This window comes from Seriola aureovittata, chromosome 14, assembly GCF_021018895.1.
Source record: "Seriola aureovittata isolate HTS-2021-v1 ecotype China chromosome 14, ASM2101889v1, whole genome shotgun sequence".
Classification (NCBI taxonomy): Eukaryota; Metazoa; Chordata; class Actinopteri; order Carangiformes; family Carangidae; genus Seriola; species Seriola aureovittata.
The window spans coordinates 13613933-13627310 of record NC_079377.1 but is presented as its reverse complement, the minus strand read 5'-3'; the positions used below and the strand labels follow the sequence as shown (position 1 = coordinate 13627310).

The window sequence follows — 13378 nt, the reverse complement described above, 5'->3', positions numbered from 1 at the left end:
TGGACATTAAATTTGTAGCCTAGCTCTTTTCAATTAAAGCAATTTATCACTGTAAGCGGGAGAGGGATCTCCATATCTGCGTTTTGGTTTATCTGAAACCGCTTCCGGCATGTTTGGTACAAATAACCAGGCGCTTCTACTTCATTGGGTTTTCTTTTCCTAGTTGGTTGCGGTGCCTCGTTTTCTACTCTCCCTGTAAAGTCAGGCGACTCAGCCAACCAGTACAACCGTACTGATATTTGATATCACCTAAATAAAGGTGGAAAGAAAGGAAAACTAAATGAGTGTAGGAATACCCCCCTCTCTCCTTCTCTCCCTCTCTCTCCCTGTGTGTGTGTGTGTGTGTGTGTGTGTGTGTGTGTGTGTGTGTGTGTGTGTGTGTGATTTAGAATTAAAGCCCGTGTGTTTCTGCTGCCCCCTGGAGTTTTAACCTCATATCTCTCTATGCCTGTGTGTCCTCATGGGGCCTAATGTCTGGTAATGCTTGATCAAAAATACCCTCAATACAGTTTAAATACAAAAAGTCAGTATCAGTGATACTTGTCTCTCTTCAACTTTCAATACATCCATTGTTACACATTTACAAAAAACTGAATTAACAAGCAAACACATCTGTTGTGGTTATGTGTAATGCGTTTAAGAGAGACTCTCAGCATATTTGTTTTGTCTCTTTTCTCAACATAATATCACTTAAGTGTGTAGTTTTCACAGGTTTTCACTTTTTTCTTTAATCCCCCCTTTTTTTGAGTCATCTTTGGCCCTACTGTTTGAAAGGATTACTGTGTTACTCTACTGCATAACAAAAGACTAGACAAAAGACACTGAAATCATGCTTTATTTTTATAATTAAGGTGAATTAGTTTCCAACAAGTGTTAGCCCCATCTTCTAAACATAGAAGTAGCATAATAAAACTTTAGAAACTTAAAGGCACAATCAACATCTGCTGAGGTTTATTTGTTAGCTAATAGCAAAACTGAACAAAACACTATAATAATCTCATCAAATAAAGTTATTACTTGATGAACATTTTTTAGAAACTCTGATTTAATTTCACAGACAGCCTCTAACATACCAATAATGAAACTATAACATGCTTTATCGTAATAGAGAAAGAGATATGCAAAATAAAGAAAATAACATGATAATCATTTATTGCATATGTTTCCCACAACTGACAGATTTTGTTTTCATCTCTTCAGGCTAGATTGGCCCAAAACAACAAGCAATGATCAACAGAACAAAAACATATAAACTGGAATGAAAACTAACACTACTACTTTTAGCAAAAGGTGAAACCAACAAGAATTAATCAACTTCAAAGCAATATTAGGAATGTTGTGTAAATTGAATGCAAATTTGTGACGTTAAAGCAAGTCTCCTACAGTCTTATACTAGTACCGTAGCCCCACACACTGAATGCAGGGTAGAGGGGCTCTGTAAATGTAGTCTGGACTCTGTGCAGAAGCTGCATGCCATCAGAGACACTGTAAAATGCAAGTGTTCCTGCTGCATGATCCAGGTAGACGCCAATACGAGATGACACTGTAGCTTGGATGTCTTTGCTCTTATTATTGTGCACAAAGGAGAATTTGGAGTCAGAGCAGTACAGACTCCAGGACTTGTCGTTCCAGCCCAGGCTGCATTCATTTCCATTTCCCTTACGACGGATTCCTCTGTAGGTAACGGCCACGTCGATCTCTGTTCCCCTCCAGTCCACCTCCCAGTAACAACGAGTCCCACTCATGCTCTCCTTGCACAACACCTGGGGTAGAATGGATGAAATGGAACAAAGAGTTCCTTTATGTATGGTATAGATGAAAGCTTACATGAGGAATCACTTACTGCAACTGTAAGGATAACTTCAAAAACTAATACTACAAGCCTGATTTGGGTAATTTACAATCAATACAAACAAAGTTTTTAAGACTTTTCATAAAAAGGTCTTAAAAACTTGAACTGCTTCAGGAGAGCAATTCAAAGTGCACGTTCCCTGACAGTAAAGGCTCCTTTCAATCTTCAGTCTGTATTCATAAATACAGTATATTCCCTCCTGGCTCTATACCATTCACAACAGAGCAACTTCCCTCCTCCTTTTTTCAGGTACAAAATGACATACTGGAGGCAGTAAATTCTCACCTGCTGCCAGTGGTCAAATCGGTCGGGGTGGTCAGGGTAGTTCTTGGGCTCACTCTTCATGATAGCTGTTCGGTTACCCTCGGAGAGGTGAAGGTTGGAGTGGACACTGTTGATGTCCAGAATCAACTGGCAAGAGTCTAAACAATGCAGGATAATTTAATTATCAATATCAAATCTTTGTATTGTTGTTTTGTATCTATTTCCTTATTCACTCTTATCATATGTTTTGGATCTTGTCTGTCTTGAGATTAGATGTTTCTATAAACCTGGTACACAGTGTAACATCTCTTTTTTTACTTCATCCTCTTGCACATAAATTGCCTAAATAAATATTTGTGACTCTCAGGTTTAGAAAAAACAAAGTTATCCCACTAAAACCTTTGGTTTGCAACTCCCATGCAGGTGTAGCAAAAGCAGGAACACCTGTGTTTGTTTGATTAAGTAATAGCCTAATGGCCTAACAGTAAGAACACTAAGTTTGCTTTCTTACATTTCACCAAACCTGTTCTGCAAGCAGCATACCTTCCATTACACGAGTTTCAGTCGTTTCACCACATGGTGTGGTCATCCCTTTGTTTGGGATGGAGATGTTACTTGTACATGACACAGTGATAAGCACTTTTCAAGCCTGAAAAGTACAAAATCCACTTGCTGGAATATGAGTTGTATGTGAAATGACTGCAGAGTAGCCTTGCCAAATTGGTGCTACTACAGGATAAAGAGAGACTTTGGTGTAAAAGGTAACCTTGTGACTCACATTTCATGAAATTTTCTCTCGTCCTTGGTTCTTCTCTTGTCTTCAGTTCTTGCCTCAAAACTGATTCTCTTCTTGTCTTTGTCTCACCTTCTTGTGTGATGTAGACTTCTTTCACTATGAAGAGACAGGGAAAGGGAAAATTCATGATAAGCTTCATGAAAGCAACAGCAGACTAACCACTTCTACAAAGACACCAATGCTACATGAAATGAAGCACTGGGAAGACATGATTTGTCTACCTGCTCCTGAGATTTTGCTCATTTCAGTCTTGCTGACTTCTTCTACTTGTAATTTCAGTGCAGCAATGGCTCGCTTGGTAGCATCGAAGGAGTAATATGGAGCGACACTGATGTTGTTGAGGTCTTCATATCCTGAGGGTCCTGACAGAGACTGCCAACTCTGGTAAAAAATAAAAAGGTGGAAGACAGAGATGAGAGAGGAGACACATCTAGCTAAACTGTCAGAAGGCCCCTGATTTTTGCACCACACGTTTTGTTCTGGGTTGTCAACACAGGTCAGCCTCACCTGTAGAAAGTGTATGTGATCATCAGTGTGTGAAAGCTTCTCCAGGTCGGTGTGTTTTTTCCTCAGCAGAGTGATCTCCTCCTCAAAGCGGTCTAGCAGTATCTCGGCCCGTGTCACAGTGGTCTTTTCGTGGGAGCGGATCATCTCCTTGACTTCATTGTACTTCCTCTCTATTGAAAGCAGCAGCTCAGTGAAGATCCGCTCGTTCTCCTCTAGGACCGTTTGAGCAGAGTGCTGATGAGTTACATGAGAGAGATATGGATGGAAAAATTGTTATTTTTCAAACCAAATCTTAATGACTTGTTTTATGCATTTTGTTTGGTTTATAGTGTTTGACAAGAGTGAGACTTTTTTTTTTTTACTTACTTTAACTGATTCCACAGCTTGTCGGAGATCCTGCCACTTTTTAATTCTATCATCAATCCTCTGTTGAGATTTGTGCAGTGTGGCACCAAGTTGTTTCTGCACAGGGAATCACATCAAAGTTGCGATCATTAGTTGAGATGAAGTGTTTGCTGTGCTCATGTCAGCCTTGTATGAGAAATAACCTTTAAAATCATTCATAGAGTATCTTCACCAAAAGTATAGATTGACAGATTTTCATCACTCACTTGTTTCTCAGTCCTCTCAGTTCCAGCCGGGACGATGTCGTGGTGTTTGTGCTCATCCATCATGCACAGAACACATACTGAAGTCTCATCAGTGCGACAAAAAGCCTCCAGCAGCTTGTCATGCTGTGCACAGATCTTCTCTCTCATCTGACCTGTGGCTTTGACCAGTTTATGCTTCATCATGGCAGGATACTCATAGTGAGACTGGAGGTGAGTCTCGCAGTAGGATGCCAGGCACACCAAGCAAGACTTCTCAGCCTTCTGCTTCCTCGTTGTGCAGAAGTCACACAGGACTTCCCCGTACTTAGCCTGGGCCCTGGGCTGGCTACGATTGGTAGAGCGTCGAGATTTCTCCAAGCTGCTGTATCTGTCTAAATCCAGAGTGCTATGGTGGGACATTTTTTTTTTTTTAAAAAGATGTCCAGCAGATATGATAAAAAATTTAAAAATCCACAGGTGATTTAGCTCAGCAGCTATTTGTTATCCTCTCAATAAAATGTCTTGAGATCTGCAAGTAGAAAAAAGACTTGACAGGGAGCGAGTAGGAAAACAGAGAAAATGAGATCCTGAAGTTAACAGCCTCAGTGAAACTGTGTGACACTGTGTGTGACTGAATGTCAACTATGTGCTCTACTCTCATGGTAAAACCAGTATTCCAGGTTGGACGTTTAATATTCAGGGAATGGGTGTTACTAATGTACTGACTGGAACAAAGAGGGCTGAGACAAAGGAGAGGAAAAGTTGAAACTACCAAAATAAAAAAAAAGGAGCTGGCTGGAGCTTGTTGATATACTATAATTTGGAGGATATGATTATGTCAGAGAAAATATGAAACATCTATATTTCTTATTTGAGCAAAGAGATAGCATCGACACTATCTGTAAAACAATAAACAACCTAGTCAACATTTTTCACCTATATACACTGTTAATGAATGACCTTCACTTTGTTTTGTTTGTTTCAAGATCATATTTGTGTTATGTCTATAGTTAGACTTCCACCCATAATATGTACAATATGAGCTGCCCATACCTCCAGAGCATTCACTAACAATGGCAAACAGCATCATCTTGTGGGACTAATTCATTACTACACAAATATATATCCCTTTGAGTAGCCTAAAGGTTATTGTGGTTTCAGTCTAAGACATTTCCTTCAATTTTCACCTTATTTGAGTTACATGCTTTCTGTTATGCTTGTCAAATTGTCAAATTTTTGTCACCAATAATAATAGTACAAAGTCGTAAAATACTCAGAACCTTCACAAATGTAAAAGTCGTAATAGCACAATGTAAAGGTCCTGCATTAAAAGTTTAGGTAAACTCATAGAGGTATTATCAGTAAAATAAACTGAGAGTAACCCTATCAAAAAAAGAAAGAATTTATCATGAGAAATACCAAGCTTCCCAGTTATATTGTGTACAAACTGCACAAACACTGCACAATGTATTATGTGTTGAACATGTTTTATGGGAGAAAGTTAATATGCAAAGTAACTAGTAACTTTTGTATTGTTTTTATTTTTATATTTCATTTTTATTGTTGCTTCTTCTTAATGTGTTTTTAATCTCAATTTGTGTAACTGTGTACGGTGTCCTTGAGTGCCAAGAAAGGCGCCTTTAAATAAAATGTATTATTATTATTATTATTATTATTATATCTGTTGGATAAATGCAGTGAAGTCCAGTGGTGAAAAGTAACTAAACACATTTACTCAAGTACGATTTTGAGACACTTGCACTTTGAGTATTTCTATTTAATGTTTCTTTACCTCTACTCCATTACATTTAAATAACAGCTTGAGTTACTAGTTTCAGATCATTAATAAAAAAATATATAAACTCATGAATTATGATTTATTATAAATTAAGGTACACATCTCCATCTTTATCAGCTATGCTATATTTTCACTTTTGATACTATAAGTATATTTCGATGCTCCTACATACATGCTCATACATTTTTGAGGGCAGGTCTTTTACTTGTAACAGAGATTTCTAGACTGTGTTGCTATTTTTACTTAATTAAAAGATAATAGAAATATAAAGTAACACAAAATGGAAATACTCAAGTAAAATAGCCTACAAGCACCACATAATTCTGCATAAGCCCAGTACTGTAAATGTACTTTGTTTTTAATGCTGTTTCCTAAATACTTCATATTAACTCAATGGAAATACCAGTATTTCTGTCATATGGTTGTCTGGCATGAACGACTCCGAGGCTGTAGTGGGCGGTAGTGGTTTCCTTGCTGTATTAAAATGACAATGATTGCTTTCGCTAAAGTGCGTCGGTAGTCCAACGTTGGCGCCAGATGAGCAGTGGCGCCAGCTACACACACAGGCAGAGAGAGAGAGAGAGAGAGAGAGAGAGGAAGACACACACAGCAGTTTGACGAGGCTCACAACAGCTTGCAAAGCCCTTCTCAACCCGGAGTTTTGAGACATACATACTATTCTCCTTTTTTCCTCCCTTCACCGCTCAGAAAGTAAAAACACTGAAAGGTGGGTGTGTGCATGCAATGATTTATACATTTAAACCGGCATGATCCTTACTCCCGATGATTATTTCACCGTTTAAATTCAACTTACTCTAACATGAGCAGTAGCAGCTATGAGACAGATGGACTCTATGTTTAACTGAATATGAGCTTAGTAATTATTTATTATGGTAGTCGGCGTATGCGTTGTGTATTTTGCGTCTCCAGTTGTGATAGTAGCGAACTTTGTAATGGAAAAATACAGGCCTTGACTCGCACTGGTAGTAACATTATGTCCTGTTGGAAAAGCAGACAGGCACAGCGACATAACGTTACTGACATAAGGAACTATTTCAGCTCTGAATCTCATCCAGGTTATTTTCGTAGAATCGAACCATTCGCCTCTCCTGAATCCATGTCCAGTTTTATATTTGCAAACGAAACCAGACTTAACATGGTCGGATGGGCGGTCAATAGCAAAGCTTCCGCTCCAGTGTTTTACATTCTACAGGCTGGTACTAAACTAGACGGCAGGCTTTAGCCGTGCTAGCAGACTGGATTAGCTGGCTCGTTAGCTTGGCACCATGGCTATGTAGCCAGCACGCTAATATTGTCTCGGCTGGATAGCTGCTAACCTCAGCAAGGCCGCCATTGCAGTCGTGTGTGCGGTCTGTCGGTGCTGCCGCAGTGAGGGGGAGCTTTAGCCCGGACTGTAGCCAAGATTCATCGCGCCCTCTCCATCTGCAAGTGTCTTATTTACATGGTTGTTTTCTGTTCGGTTTAAGTATTTCACCATGTATGTGCTATGCAATCTATGTCTTAAATTGATTCTTATGTAAGTAAAATGCATAATTTCCCGGGCTTTTCGGCGCAGCATTCATCACACTCACGGTTAGCCATCTTTGTTTCAGCTAGCCAACTCCTCTTTGGAATTACGGTGTGGCTCTTAGCGTGCTAACCTACCCACCATTAGCATTCGACATCGTGATACTGCATGTTAAATGGGTGTTCAAGATCGTCTCCATAGCATAATCATACTTACATGTGGCCTAGCTGTGTATGTTTTCGGCTCACCCCGAGATGGCTTCGGGGTAGCTCTAATTCAGTATGTTTTGAAGGGCGGAAGCTAACCAGGCTAATGTTAGCTAGTGGCAGCCATCTTAGGCGAGCATGTAATCTTGGCTAGCTGGAAGTGCTGGTGTGGCAGAACAAGATGGCCTGTTAATACTCGCACAAGGAGAATTTCCGCGTCGGTAGTTGTATCATAAATTGCACCAAATTACTTAACTCAACCATACGCTTTAATGTAAGTATTTAGTTGTTCTTTTAAGTGCCGACCATAATTACTTGCGTGTTGCTTTTGCTATGAAGCTAGTTAGCTGGCTAAATCGCGAACACATTAGCAGCTAACACAATGCTGTTTTGTCGTTAACCAGTCCCCCCATCCACCATAGCCAGCTAACTAGCGGCTATGAAGGCTATTTGTAGCTGTTATGTGAGGCTAGCAACCAATAGTCCAGTACATAATAACAAAACATCGGTATTTATGCCCCCACCATCCACGTTTTATTTAATCATAAGGCACAGCGAACTGCGTAGATAAGCGAGTTTCGTAGGCCAATCAGGCTTTGGCTTGCGGATTAAGTTTGTGTTGGGAGCTTGATCAAGAGTTGGTCCACTTTGATTTTATCAATTGTGTTAGCTAGTGAAGTGAAGCTCGTCTTGAGCGCTAACGAAGCTAACAGATTGATCACTTAGCTTGCAAGTGTTAGTATTGCAAGTCTGATGTTGATGAGGCATCAGGCGTGCAGTTATAGATAATACGTTTTATCACGCCTGTCCCCAACTTCTTGGTGTGAACGCACCTCTAACTTTAGACTCAAACATTCGGTTTTTGAAGCATAATGCAGTAAACTGTTTTAGCTGTTTTAGATCAAATGAGCACACGTTAATAAAATATAAAGTATTACAGAGTAGATAATTTAATATTCATGGCATCTCTTTGTCACATTGCTCACCTATGGTGTTAAACTAATACACCACCAACCATTGTTTGTTGTTGTGCCACCAACCAAGTGCTATTTTACCTTGAAGGAGGTTGTTCATATCTTTCCTGGGCAAGCATGGCTCATTTTCCAGGGCAGTGGGTGGCAAACTTTTTTTTACTATTTCCACTAATATCAGATCAGAGAACATCCAAATATTAAAATAGTCTACATGAAGATAATGATCTCTTCTTAAACATGTCTTTCAGAGAGGCCGACTGTTGATTCAATATTAAGTTTATTGACTCTTCCCATTATTATCATGAATCCTTGCTGTGATGTTATCACTCACAATAAATTATCTAAAAAAAAAATTAAAAAAAAATTACATGTAGATTAGATGTTGATATCCTGACATTTTATTTTCCTGCTAGATTGAATTTGAAGCCAAAGCACCTTTTCTCTTGCCACTGAAATTAGCAAGACAAGTGCGTATGAAAACCATTCTTCCCCGTGAGGCATGAAAGGAAAATGGGAAGATGTTTGCACAAATGCAAACAGGAGACTTTACCAGTAAATAGAGAACTGGCCTTAGGCCTCCACATCAAATTTTAATTGTTAGGGACAGCAGGTGTGTGTTCTAGTCCAACTCTAGATAATTTAGTTCTGATTTATCAATTTACATTATCCCAGACGAATAAACTAAGCTAATAAACGAAAACCCACTGAAGTTATTATTTATTTTTTCTCTTTATTTTCCTCTTTTGCAGGTCTCCTCACTGACAAGAGCACCAGCGCTGCACTGAAAAACAAAGCCCTATATCCCCGATTCTTTTTTAAGTCATCGTCCGGCAAGAAAACGGAGGTCGTGGGGCTGGAGTGTGTTCTCATGGCCGAGTCAGAGACTGAATGTGACACACCCGGCCTTGACACACTTGGGTCGGAGTGTGTCATAGCCCACAGCCATGTCGACCTTCACTATGGAGCAGAAACTGAGATCATGACAGAAGAAAAGCGTGGATTAGAGCTCGAAATCCATGGCTCGGATTTGAAGATCCAGGGGCTGGGGACAGATCTCGGAGCTGTAGCCTGTGTGGATGCAATTGTAGCCGAGACAGACCATGATTACATTAAGGTAGAACATGGTGAGATGCACTGTTTCACAGGAGCAGAAATCAAGACAACAGGAAATGAGGCTCTGCTGGGCGAAATGCTGCTTAAGACAGAAAGCGAGCATGTTGTCAAAGTGGAGTCTGACCATGGTGGGGAGTTGACAGTGGAGTCTGAGAATGGAGTAATCATACATGAAGCCCATGGCCTGCAGTGCAATGAGTGTGGGGAGATCTTTGGCAGCATAGCTGATCTTCACCAACACTTTGAGATCCATAAGGACCTCAATCCTTACATCTGTGTCCACTGTGGTGAGAGCTTTGCTGTGGAGGCCAGCCTCAAGCAGCACATGAAGATTCACATGAAAGAAAAGCCCTATGTTCCCCCTGGAGTTGAAATTATGGGAAAAGATGTTATTGATGCCTTCAGCCTCAAGTCTCATCAGATGATTCATTTGCCAGACAAGCCCCACAGATGCTCAGAGTGCGGTAAAAGTTTTGCTGCTGCCATCACCCTGAGAGAACATATGAAGATGCATTCAGAGGACAAGCCCTACAAGTGCACCCAGTGTAGGAAGAGCTTTGTCCGCAGAAGGCATCTGAAAAAGCACCAAGAGGTCCATGCACGCGAGAAGCCATATACTTGCGGTCAGTGTGGCAAAGGCTTTGCCACAACTTCTAATCTGAAGCAGCATCAGAAAACCCACGCTGCAGTCGTGCTCGGAGACAAACCCCACCGCTGTGCACAGTGTGGAAAGTGTTTTGCGGCTGCTGCCACTCTTAGAGAGCACCAGAGGATCCACTCGGGTGAGAAGCCGTACAAATGCAACATGTGTAGGAAGAGCTTTGTCCGCAAACGTCATCTGAAGAAGCACCAGCAAGTCCATGCCGGAGGGAAGCCCTATACCTGCAGACATTGCAACAAGGGCTTCAATCACTCTTCTTCTCTCTCTCGCCACCATAAGACCCACCTGCAGAATCCAGTGTTTTCTCCACCTCAGCCTGGGAAACCATTGTCATACGGCACTCCCCCAAAGCAGAGGGTGCACCAGCAGGGAGACAAGCCCTATATGTGCCACCACTGTGATAAGGGCTTCAATCATTCCTCGTCCCTGTCCCGGCACCAAAGAGTCCACTCAGAGGGAAAGAGTTACACCTGCGCTCACTGTGGCAAAAGATTCAATCACTCGTCCTCCCTTGCTAGGCATCAGAGAGTTCACTTGGAGAACAAACAGCAACAGCAGCAGCAGCAACCACCACAGCCACAACCGCAGCAGTACACCACTATGCCCACAGGGAAGGGATTCCCTAACAATGCCTTCCCAAAACAGCGCATCCTGTCTGTTGAAAAACCGTACAGGTGCTCTCAGTGTGGGAAAGGCTTTAACCATTCATCTTCCCTCTCCAGACATCACAGGATCCATGTAGACCAGTGAGCTCCTTTTCCAAACCCTCACATGCTGTCCCATGCAAGCGCACATACCCACTCCCCCCATTTCTGTTGTACCAATGGTCCCATCATTGATATCACCACACCACAGGAAACATCAGGCCAACTTCTATAGACAAAGGTGGTCATGTCAGCACATTGCTATGGTGAAATGGAGCAGTTGAGAATAAATGGACAGTAACACGAATCTTCAAAAGGAAATGGCTTGGCCTGAAGGACCATGTAACCTATAATTCAGAGCTGAACCTGGGACTATGTGCTCAATTTGAAGAGGGTATAATAATAGATTGTGAAGGAGCCGCTATTCTTGTTTGTGATTGTGCTTCACTTGCTCCAGGACCTCTTTTGAACACTTTTAAAGAAAAAAAAAACGTGATTTGAAGATCTACATGATAAAATTGTTACCTGGGGAAAAAATACTTAACCCTATGGCTGGTCTTTTTGATAAAAGTATTCAGTTTATGTACCTTCAGGTGGGCACACATGCTTCTTGCAGCTGCAACTTTATTCAAGGCTACCAACACAATTGGTGAACCAGAACTGTTGTCTCAATTTCAATAGTTCTTCACCCACATAACCCATGTGAAGCAAACATTGAAAATCCAATGTAAATACTTACTGATTTTCTTTTATATATATATGTATAGGTGACTAGTGTGCTGTTCCAAAAGATTACATTTTTGATAGTAAGATCCACTTTGTCTCCACCTTTTTTTTTTTCCTTTTATGACTTTAATTTGTTCTAAGTGTTGGAGATAAACATGTTGCAGGTGTTCTCATGCAGCTTGTTCTTGAATTTGGGCTCCATCAGACATGAGCCATCTTGTATATTTATGAGGTTGTTTTCTTGTATGTCTGCTATGGGTTAACACCGCTGCATAGACTGTACAGAGAGCAATACTGGCTGACACCCTGACTCTATTATGACATGCAATTTAGCCATAAGAAATGCATAATAGAAATAAAAACCAACTGGGTAGCATATTACAACATGACCTGTGTCCTAATTATTTACTGTGCTGTTTCCTCTGTACCTGAGCACCAAATGTACATGAAATGCAACATCACACTTTGTTTATTTCTTTGGAGACTAATTCAATGACCTGTGTATAGAATATAGGTAACACTCAAGTTGATCTGCATCTGTCAAAATTTGATCTAAAAAGGTTGTGTATACTAAAAGACTACACGAGAATCTCACTTTTACAAGATTTTTCGAATTCCAATGGATTGCGCTCTATTTACTGTTCTGTGTAAAATATCTTTTACAAACTGATGTATTTTTTTAGATATGGCTTGGGTTATATGAAAGGGAATGAGAGATATACAGTTTTTATGGGAGTGAACATTATGGTGAGCAATATTTTCATTTCTTTTCATTTGGATAACAATTGTGCTTCAAACTGTAGCATAGGTTTCTTCCTTGTGTTAGATAGGTGCCTTATTGCATGCTATGTAGAAATGTATGCCGAGCTGTTATTTGAGAAAAAAGTTAGGGTTTTCAGGAGTCTTTTGTTCTTATTCATACTAACTTACCCTACATTTTAATTTGATGTCACTGATACCTATTGCTTTTTTGCTTTCATGTATATTACCATGTGTTTACACTGTTACAACCATATTGTCTTTGTTCCCCCCCTTTTCATTTTTGTCAATGGCCTCATTGTAGAGAGAAAAATTGTAAATGATCCATATAAGCTTCTCTTAAGGGCAAATCCTGTAACACCTCTTCCCAATTTCTGAGTGGCACATATATGGATAAATAAAGGTTGTTGACTCTTGTGGTGGTGGTCAATCAATGGAGTACATTTATGAGATGGAAATGGCATTCGGTCATATAGCTAAGTCTCATTTGTCCAATACTCATCAGGATAACCCATGCTCTTTAGGATCCTGCAAAATAAATAGAACATGGTGTGTTTAATGGTGAGATTAGGTGAGATATCAAGAATATAGCCATTTAGTGAGTAATTTTTAACTGGGCAACATAGTAAGTTGCTCTGCTTCCTGCACTTCCACAGTGTGTCCACATGGTGTCACTCGCAACCTTTGAAAGTTGTGAAGGAGCCAACCATATCCTGATGTCAGACAGGTACTAACAGTAGAATATTTTCCACCAATATAAGATTTTTTTTAATGAGAAAACAAAGCTGGAACATTTGAAATTTAAACTAATATTTCCAAAACTGAACCAGTCTGCTGCAGTCAAAGTAGCTGAGTTTAAGGGGAAATTCTTGGGAATGGCCTCTGAGAAATTGTAAAAACATCAACATAATATCAGGAAAGTACACGCCTTCCTGCACTACAGTGGTTTACATTCCATCA

At 40.3% G+C, this 13378-nt stretch overlaps 2 protein-coding genes across 5 annotated transcripts; one reads left to right on the top strand and one right to left on the bottom strand.

Moving 5' to 3' along the window:
• Positions 1-817: 817 nt before the first annotated feature.
• On the bottom strand, positions 818-4637 carry LOC130181638 (tripartite motif-containing protein 16-like). Its single transcript, XM_056395996.1, has 7 exons — positions 4031-4637; positions 3786-3881; positions 3420-3653; positions 3134-3293; positions 2895-3008; positions 2138-2274; positions 818-1763 (listed from the first exon to the last, which is right to left on the bottom strand). The coding sequence occupies exons 1-7, from the start codon at positions 4427-4429 to the stop codon at positions 1380-1382; spliced, it is 1524 nt and encodes a 507-aa protein (XP_056251971.1). The 5' UTR covers positions 4430-4637; the 3' UTR covers positions 818-1379.
• Positions 4638-6344: 1707 nt separating this feature from the next.
• Positions 6345-12834, top strand: si:ch211-198a12.6 (uncharacterized protein LOC563253 homolog). 4 transcript variants are annotated; one of them, XM_056395198.1, is made up of 2 exons: positions 6345-6534; positions 9265-12834. In XM_056395198.1, exon 2 carries the CDS (start codon positions 9384-9386, stop codon positions 11037-11039), a length of 1656 nt encoding a protein of 551 aa, XP_056251173.1. In that variant the 5' UTR covers positions 6345-6534; positions 9265-9383; the 3' UTR covers positions 11040-12834. The 4 variants fall into 4 exon arrangements, with proteins under 4 accessions (XP_056251173.1, XP_056251174.1, XP_056251176.1 ...); XM_056395199.1 differs by lacking the exon at positions 6345-6534 and adding an exon at positions 7024-7252; XM_056395201.1 differs by lacking the exon at positions 6345-6534 and adding an exon at positions 7024-7305.
• The last annotated feature ends 544 nt before the right edge of the window (positions 12835-13378 follow it).